This window comes from Manis pentadactyla, chromosome 1 (assembly GCF_030020395.1).
Source record: "Manis pentadactyla isolate mManPen7 chromosome 1, mManPen7.hap1, whole genome shotgun sequence".
Lineage (NCBI taxonomy): Eukaryota > Metazoa > Chordata > Mammalia > Pholidota > Manidae > Manis > Manis pentadactyla.
This window is the reverse complement of record NC_080019.1, coordinates 183,419,047-183,429,017: the sequence shown is the minus strand read 5'-3', so window position 1 is coordinate 183,429,017 and position 9,971 is coordinate 183,419,047. Positions and strand designations below refer to the sequence as shown.

Genomic DNA, 9,971 nt, shown 5'->3' with positions numbered 1-9,971 from the left:
TATCAAACAGACAAACATTAGAAGGTCAGATAATGCCAAATTTGGGCACATAGGTGAGAACATAAAAACTGCAATTTTAAAGTTGGGGCTATTGCAAATGTTCTAGAAAGTAATATGGAAATACTTGGTAAAATTAAGTATACACACACCATTTGTTCCAGCAATTCAAATCTTGGGGAGTTGATTCTCATGGAAACCCACAAGGGAATGTGTGTTCATTGCAGCAATGTTGTGGTGAAGGGGATCATGGGGAAAATCCTTTATATAAACCACATGGAATACCATGCAGCAATAGAAACAATGTTCTACATGTATGCATAGTAGAATAGATGAATGTTTCAACACAAATTATGCTGAGTGAATAAAAAGGAAAAGAAGAACATATATGATATCATGTATATAAATTGAAAATATATAATATAATGAACAACTCTCTTGGAACTTTTGCTGGATGAAATGGCATGGTTGCTTATAAATAGCAAATTATAAGATGGTTGCAAATGAGGAATGGGTGTGACAACAGAAATAAAGGAGAATAAACATACATGTCAGATAAAAAATTTGAAAAAAAACCCCAAAATCTCTTTGTACACAAATGATAAGATGATCTATACTTGAAATTAAAATTTATATAAGACATTAGTTGTACCCTTGCCTAAATTCAAATTGCTATAAAGACATGTCCATTTACCTAACTTATCGCCTCCCTACCTTTTGTTCTTTCCTTCTAATATTCAAGACCTGTGGGGTTCTGGCACACATTGTTGGCTGCCTAGCACAACCTGTCTCTACAACCTCTTTTTCCTTTACACACCTTCATCTATGAGTGGCCACATTACAAGTAATGGCCAGTGAGGGGCAGAAAAGTGATATTATCTGGATGTTTACCAAATAAAAAGACCAAGTTTCTTAAAAAGGCCTGATGCTATTATCATGTGTCCTGCCTCCCTTTTCCCACCTGGAGTGTGAGCATGATATTGTTACATACAGCATCCACTTGGAAACCGTGAGTATGAAGGTAACACAATGAGAATAGGGAACAGGAAGGGAGAAGGGTCCTGGCCTTCACCGATTTCCTTAAGCAGTTATAACAACCTTAGCCTTCTTCCTCCAAGATTTCTTATTTCACATATTTCAAAAAATGTTGTTTAAATTAATACTGTTGCCTCTTCATTATCAAGACTCAAGCCCAGTTTCCAACAAACCATTTATGTCCTGAACTAGTAACTAGTCACATGACTACATCCCCCTTTCTCATTGACTTTTCTGTTCTAATCCTTTACCCACAAAAGATATGAAATTTTGGGTGTGATATTTATGTTTATGTTTAGATGCAATATAATGAATGGATGGACCTACAGTGGATTAAGAAATATGTAAAAGAACTAATATTTGAATTTAACCAGTAAAGAAACAGTTTTATTCTAATTTGTGGCCATGCAGCTTTCTAGGAGGCCACAAACCTGAAAATCAATGATGACTCTGATATAAAGGAAACCAGATTTCTTAGTAAATAAATCCTTTATTAAGAAGGTATTTTTGTTCCATTTCAATATATTCCAATTGTACAGTCCTTCTTTGCAAATAACCACAAGACAGAGACAGAGAAAAAGATAAGAATTTACATTTGAACAGTCAGAAAAAGATCTGTTTTCAGTGATGTGATGGAATTACTCAAGCTCTGTTGATTGCAAACAGCTTCTTTGTAGTTACATCAGGATCCTGACAGATAATAATAATGCTTTACTTTGGTTGTTGAATGGGGGGATTTCAACTGGACTTGTACTCCAAGTGACTACTTCTAAGGCACAGTGTCACCTGTAGAGATGATTAGCAGCGGGAGGAATAGCATCTTCTGTAGCAAAATGGTTGGTAGCCAAAGTAGCCACAGCCAAAGTCATAACCATGGCCATAGCCAGAGCCACAGCCACTGCCATGGCCACAACCACAGCCACAGCCACAGCCACAACCATTGCCAGAGCCACAGCCCCCACAGGAGTTTCCACAGGAGTTGCAACACATGGTATCAGGAGGTGAGGTTTCAGTTGAGGTGTGGGAGGGTATTTCTGAAATTTGGGTTTCATCTACTCTTCCACGTCCATTATCTACTTCCAGGGATAGAAGGGTCATACCTCACATGGGATCTGTTCTCTCCTTTTGCAACTATTTGCCTAAGATGAGCTCATTCTGTGTACAACAATTTTGTTAGATTTTCATAATTTATTTACTACCCTAGGAATTTTCTCAAGCCTTAAAACAAAATAAAGAAACATTTTCTAAGCACCCAGGCTTATATAACCATAATTTTATGTTCCAGAGTTGTATTTCATCACCATGACATACCACATCATCAAAATATATTTGACCTATAAATATGTGTTTATTATATTGCTCTTTCAACATCTTGAAAATCATCTATTAAACACAGAGTACTGCTCACTACTATTAATATCCTCTTCATGACCATCATCACCACCATCATTATCACCATATCATCTTGATTTCTTTTTTTCCTTTCCTAATATTTTGTTTTTTCCCATTATAATTATCCTGAAGCCCTTTGCATGGATTTGAGACAAGGAACTGAGTAATGCGACATGGTTGATCCACTCCCGAAAGTGTTCTCTTTCTCCCTGAAGTATGGTTTGTCTAATCCCTCTTTTCCAATCAGGTAATGACATTCTCTTCCTTCTTTGGGGCAAATTTTTTTGTTAAACTCCTAGTGGCTAAGTTATATAAGATTTATTATTTAAACAAAAAGGACAGTATTTTCCAAGAGTTGGACAAAGCTTTTCCAATTTTTTTTCAATTTGGAGTGAGGAGTGTGCCTTGACTCAGTAACTTGAAGTTCTTAAATGCAAGTCTGTGAGTTTTCTTGACTACTCTCATGTTTGCACTATGTATCCATGCTTCCCACTAAAATGTAATCAGTTAAACAGTATTTTAATAATATTTATGTGTACTACTTCTGTTGGGTACCTTGTGATCATGATATTAATAATAGTTCACCTTTCCATGGTATTTATTATTTATCCCTTTAGTTTCATATCATCTTTTCCCATCATTTCCCTGATGAATGGACTATGATGTCTATTTCACTGACAAATCTTTGTTTACTTTTTCCTAAATTTGGGGCTTCTTGTGGTTGCTTTATCTTCCATCTTTGCTTTTTGCTGTACATATTAGTAAATCCTGTCTGCTACCACTGGTTCAACTACAATATGTGCACAAATAACTCCTAAAACTAAAGAGCTCTTTGTCATTCTGGGTCCAGTCAGGAGACAGAAACCACACAGTCGGTTAAACAGGGGACATTTAATGGGAAAAATTATTAAACTAGGAAAAATGAGTAACTACAAGCTATGAGGAAATTCTATATGGTAACCTAGGGATATGAGAGACAGCAGAAGAGTACACTGGTTGGGCCAGAGCTGGTCTGCAGTCACTGGGCAAGCAGGGAGGCAGCATTCTGGAGGGCAGATGATGAGCAAGCAGTCAGCAACTGGTGGTACAGAGAGTCTGGGAAACACTGGGGCACAGGCAGACTTTGGTGGGAGGGTGTGAGTGAAGCCTGTAAAGTGCATCTGAGTGTCTGTGAGGACAGGATGACAACAGGAACCCCTGGAAGGGAAGCTTTCAAGGTCTTAGTTTCTATGTGGAAGGGGCCAAATAAAGGTCATCATCAGTCAGAAGCTCCAACATCACTGAGGATATCCATCACATTCTGGACCCACGGCTGAGTAGAGCTTCACCAAATTCCCTCACATACACACTGGTGTTACCCCCTATTTCCCTCAAGTACTGCCGCAATAAAATACCGAACTGCTTCCTCTTACAGTGTTGCTGCAGCGCCCTCTACTGAGAATGCTTAATGACATGCTCATGTTAAAGGAGAAATGCTTAAAAGAATCCCATCTGCAATCACAAAGCAAATATTGAAGGGTGAATTTGAAGCTGAGAGGCAGTGCATTGATAACTGGCATATCTCTCTTCCAAGTTTCAGAGGCTCTTTCATGGAAATACCTTTTCATGTCAAACAGACTGATTCATTTCCTGTCTGAGCCATTTACTAATTATTTGACTACAGAAAATGTCTTCAAATTTATGAACCGCAGTTTCCACAACTGCTAAATAGGAAGAGATAACTACATGTATTTAAAAATTGTCAAAAGATCTGTAGCAAATATGTAGCAAATACAGAGTGTAGCACAGATCCTGATACATAGTAGAGACTCAGTACATTCTACTTTCCTCCTCCTTTCTTTTACCCAAATATAAGCATTCTTAAATAAGTTTTTCAGATATCTGTATTTACTTGTATGTGACATTTATTATATTAGAGTTTTCAGATTTACTTTAATTACAATTTGCTTTGGTTTAGGGTGTGTGTACTAATGAATGTTTTTCATAATGATATTTCAAAAGTGACCTAACCTTCAGAAAAATAAACTATTGACTGGTTTCAATGTACCTTGCCTGAAGCATTTTAAATAACACTTTTGTAAAAATACAGTATCAAGTAACACATCACAGAGCTTGGCTTCATAGCGTATTTTGAAGCTCAGTAATCATGAACATCTATTGAAGTTATAAACACCTAACCTGGGAATGAGCCTACATATTTAATAGGGCAAAAGTGAATTTCTGCATTCCAAGATCATCAGATGATTGCTATAAAAAAGTCAAGTCAATCTCTTTTTGGAAGTATGACCATATTTCAGTTGAAGATTTCAGTAAAGATGAGTAATGTGTCATTATAAAGGAGCCCCTCTTGGCTCATGGGAACATACTCTAAAAATTATATGAGAATCACAATGACAGCAAATATACTTTTGCCTTTTTACTCTCTTCCCACTTAGATGTCAATTCAATCTCAGTCAAAGTGTGATTTGGTCCAACTCCCCTCACAACTAAGCAATATTCCCACCTTTAAAATTCTTTATTGGCTGAAAACAATCCATTTTCAGATGCCTGTGTTTGAGTCTTGAAATCATTCAGTGAAACTAGCAGAGTGTCAATTATGAATGTCATTAAACAGACTGAATGAAGCTCAGGAGGGCTCAGCTCCAAATCAAAACAGGATTTCCAAGTTTTCTTGGACTAACATAAAATCAATAATATGCAAGTACCCTCTGAGTATTTTAACTATTGGGAAACTCTCAACTTCTTGTTTTAAATGATCCCTTTTTGTCATGAAATCTCTTTTTGTTAGTTTCTGTATGGCCCAAATCTCTCAGAATCCATACGGAGTTCCTAGTGTAACTAAAGATCCTTGCATACACAATATTTCTTTCCCTGATTCCTCCCTAGTATATCCCCATGAAGTTGCTAATGCAGTCTTTGGTTAATATGAAATATTTCTATCTTGCCTTCTCTTGTTTAAGAGATCCTGATATATAGTCTATATATGCTCATCATCTTTGGCCATTTTCCGAATCCATAAAGAGTTATTTCTGTCATCTCTTTCTTAACATTTTTAAGCATGTTAACACTTGTTTTTTTCAGTAACTCTGACTCTATGCCTTGCAGACACTGTTTAAATTATTGCATCAACATTTTTTAAAATTAGAGTAGGAAGAGGTGTTAAGGGTAAGACAGATCTATCTAGCTACTGTGTGTTTTATTTCTTCATAACATCCAGAATAAGTAATAATGCAGCCCACATTCAGACACACTCTGAGCTGGATAACCCCTTCTGGCACCAAAATTCATTTTTGGCTATTATGTTTAGAACACTGTCATATATTGAGAAGTTAGTCTCCTTGTAATTCCAAACATGTTCATCTAATTCTGGCTCCTGGAACCAGGAGGCCAATATTAATCTATCTTTCATGTAACAATTATTTTAAAATATGGGGGAAAATACTGTGCCCTCAATACAAGATACTATGCGGTACACATTTGTAAGTATTTGCTTTCATAGCTTACTTCCATTCCTCTCCCTCTCAGCTTCCCTTGCAAACTTCCAAGTTCAGACCACAGAACATAACCTCTCAGCTATTCCAATATCCTTTAAACAAGGCACTTTTCTTCTTTTCCTTCAGAGTCCAATCCCACACACAGTAATGGTGTGTTTGTTTTAATTTTGACATTGAACGTGACAAAGAAGCAGAAAAGGAATGAAAAAATTGCAAACACAGGAGCAAATAACTGGATTACAAATAAATATCTTGAAATAAAATCCAAACAAATCTTAACTTTTTAGAACAGAAGGCTTTGTGTGATCTGTCCCCTACCTACCTCTCCAGCCTAGGTTCTCTCTGCTTTCCTGTCACATGGACCTCCTCATAGTCCCTAAGCGCACTAAACTCCCATAACCTTAGAGTTTTTGTTTGTCCTCCTCTGTCCATGCTATTCTTGCCCCAGTTCTGACACCTACCCATTTGTCAAATATCAGCTTAGTCATTACTTCTTCAGACACTTAACCTGATCTTCCTATCTACAATAGCACCATATGATTTTTTTAAATTAGACTTTACATTTTAAAGCAGTTTTGTGTTCAACAGCAAAATTGAGAAGACACAGAGATTTTCCATATACCCTCTGCTCCACACATGCACAGTCCCCCATTAGTAACATCTCCTCCAGAAGTACATTTGTTCTATTTTCATGTATTTATTTGCCATCCATATATCTTCATTGGTGAGGTGTCTGTTAAAGTCTTTGGTCCATTTTTTAATTAGGTTGTTTGTTTCTTCATTGCTGAGTTTTAAAGTTCTTTCTATATATTGAATAACTGTCTTTTATCAGATATGTCTTTTGCAAGTATTTTCTCCCAGCTTGTGGCTTGTCTTCACATTCTTTTGGCATTTTCTTTCACAGAGCAAAAGTTTTTAATTTTAATGAAGTCTAGTTTATCAATTCTTTCTTTCATGGATCGTGGCTTTTGTTTTGTATCTAAAAAGTGATAGCCAAACTCAACATTATCTAGGTTTTCACCTATTATCTTCTGGAAATTTTAGTTTTACATTTTCCATTTAGGTCTGTGATCCATTTTGAGTTAATTTTTGTGAAAGGTGCAGGACCTGTTTCTACATTCATTTTTGTGTGTATGTGTGTGTGTGGATGTCCAGTTGTCCCTACACCATTTGCTGAAGTTTGTCTTTTCTTTATTGTATTTCCTTTGCCTCTTTCTCAAAGATGAGTTGACTATTTATGTGAGCCTATTTCTTTGAGCTCTCTATTCCATCCCATTGATCAATTTGTCTATTATTTCACCAATACCACCCTGTCTGGATGCCTGTAGCTTTTTACTAAGCCTTGAGGTTAGGTAGTATCATTCTTCCAAGTTTGTTCTCCTTCAATATTGTGCTGGCTGTCTGGGTCTTTTGCCTCTTCATATAAACTTTATAATCAGTTTGTTGATATCCACAAAATAATTTGCTATGATTTTAATTGGGATTGCACTAAATCTATAGCCCAAGTTGAGAAGAACTGATATCTTTATACTACTGAGTCTTACCTATCCATGAACATGGAGTATCTCAATTTGTTCAGTTCTCCCTTGATTTCTTTCATCAGAGTTTTGTGGCCTTCCTCATACAGAACTTGCACATATTTTTTAAAATTTATATATAGGTATTGTATTTGGGGGTTGTTGTCATAAGTTGTATCATATTTTCAATAGAAAATTTTACATTTTCATTGTGGATATGTAGTAAAACAATTGACTTTAATATATTAACCTTATGTACTGCAACCTTGCTTTAAATTTTTATTTGTTCCAGAAGGTTTTTTTGTTTTGTTTTGTTTTAAATTTTATACACAGACATTCATGTCATCTGTGGAAAAGACAGTTTTGTTTCTTCCTTCCCTATCAGTATACCTTTTATTTACTTTTCTTTTCTTATTATATCAACAAATATTTTCAGTATGATGTTGAAAAGAAGTAGTGAGAGAGAACATCCTTGCCTTGCTCCCGATCTTAGTGGGAGAGCTTCTAGATTCTAGATTAAGTATGATGCTAGGCTTTGTGAAGATATTCTTTATCATGTAGAGGAAGTGCCTAAATGTTCCTGATTACTCAAAGTTTTTAATCATGAATGCATGTTAGGTTTTGTCAAAAGTTTTTCTGCCTCTGTTGATATAATCATGAGATTTTTCTTCTTTAATGCTGATGGGATGGATTACTTTGATATTTTGAGTGTTGCACCAGCCTTTCATAATTGGGATGCATTGTACTTGGTTATGGTGTATAATTCTTCTTCTATTGCTGGATTCTATTTGCTGGTATTTTGTTGAGAATTTTTACATGTATGTTCATATCATATATAGGTCTTAGCTTTCTTTTCTTGTAATGTCTTTAACTGGTTTTGGTATTAGGGTAATGCTGATCTCATACAATGAGTTAGGAAGTATTCCCTCTACTTATATCTCCTGGAAGTTACTATAGAGAACTGGTATAACTTATTTCATAAATGTTTTGTAGAATTTATCAGTGAACCCATCTGGGTATAGTACTTTCAGTTTGGGAAGGTTAATTTTCTGTTACATTTTTAAAAATAGATATGGTTCTATTAAGATTGTCTATTTCTTCTTGTGTGAGTTTTGGTTAACTGTATGATTTTTTATAGCATGTCAAGTTTATTAGTGGTTATTAAAATTATAATTTTGTTCAGTTATTATTTTTATTTAGATGTCTGAAAAGAATATTTTTAAACATTTGTCTTTCTCCCCCACTAGAATATGCCTTCTGTGAATACAAAGATAATCATTTTTGCTCAATGTTGTATTAGAATTCATCACAGATATCAAAGAAGACCTACATATTTACAGAAGTATATAATGCTAATAGATTAGAAAACTTGATATTGTTAAGATGTCCATTCTTCCAAAGTTGATCTATAGATTCAACTCAATCCGAATTATAATCTCAGCAGTGTAGATATTGACAAGCTGATTTTAATGTTTAGATGGAAATCAAAAGAAATAGAATAGCCAAAATAATTTTAAAAAAGAACAAAGTTGGAGGCCTCACACTATCTAATGTCAAGATTTGCAGTAAAAAAAAACCCATGCAGCATTGGTGAAAGGATGGACACTAAATAGTGAACAAAGAAATAAGCAATCTTAAGGCTTGCTTGTCCTTAAGCTAACACAGTGATTGTCCAACTTTCCAGGGAGACCACAAATAGTTATGTTAATGATGATTTCAGATATAAATTACTTGCAGAAACAAATGAAATTTGTTTATCGAAAATATATAATTTCCTCCAACTATGGGGTACTTGTGTTCATGAACAATAAAGAACCATAAAACAGAGTAACCAAGAATTTACATTTTGAGCATAATCACAATAAAATATTCTATCTTCAGGTAATATAATGGGAGCATTCATAATTCCTTAATAACAAACAGGTTCTTTGAAGTAAATGCAGGTGGTACCCAACCCTTCCTTGAATGTAGAGTTGATAAAACAGGGCATCCTTTGGGAGGAAAGTGTTAATCTTGAAACACTATTTCAGAAGCATAGAATGTCCTAGGATGATGTTCAAGCAGCAAAACAGTTGGTAGGTATAGCAGCCACAACCACAGCCAGAGCCAGAGCCATATCAACAGCTGTATCCACAGCACCATAAGTATTTCCATGGTAGTTGCAACACATGATGGCAGAGGGTAAGATTTCAGTTGAAGTGCAGAAAAATGCTTCTGAAGTTTGAATGTCACCTACCACCCTGGAAACTTTGTTATGCTGACAGGAAATAGCAGATCACACCATCAGTCTTCTGATTCACGCAATAAATATTTATTTACACCTAGATATTGCAAGTCATTCATGTCAGTTGATAATAAGAGGTCTTGGTCTTCTCATAGCTACAGCACCTGGCTTATGCAAACCCATTATTATAGTCTCCAGTTTTATTGGAAAGCCATGTTTGTCTTTTGTCACCCAGGCATTGTCTTGAGCCTATTACAAATCTTTAAGGAAAGTTTCTGTCAATTATCTAATTATCTAAACACATGATTCATA

General features: G+C 35.4%; 1 protein-coding gene across 1 annotated transcript; it reads right to left on the bottom strand.

Moving 5' to 3' along the window:
* Window positions 1-1,830: 1,830 nt before the first annotated feature.
* Window positions 1,831-2,022, bottom strand: LOC118933705 (keratin-associated protein 21-1-like). The gene has a single exon (XM_036928352.1). It carries the CDS (start codon window positions 2,020-2,022, stop codon window positions 1,831-1,833), a length of 192 nt encoding a protein of 63 aa, XP_036784247.1.
* Window positions 2,023-9,971: the final 7,949 nt, after the last annotated feature.

Bases quoted from the DNA above. Each gene is read 5' to 3' on its own strand.
- LOC118933705 (XM_036928352.1), bottom strand. From the start codon at position 2,022: ATGTGTTGCAACTCCTGTGGAAACTCCTGTGGGGGCTGTGGCTCTGGC.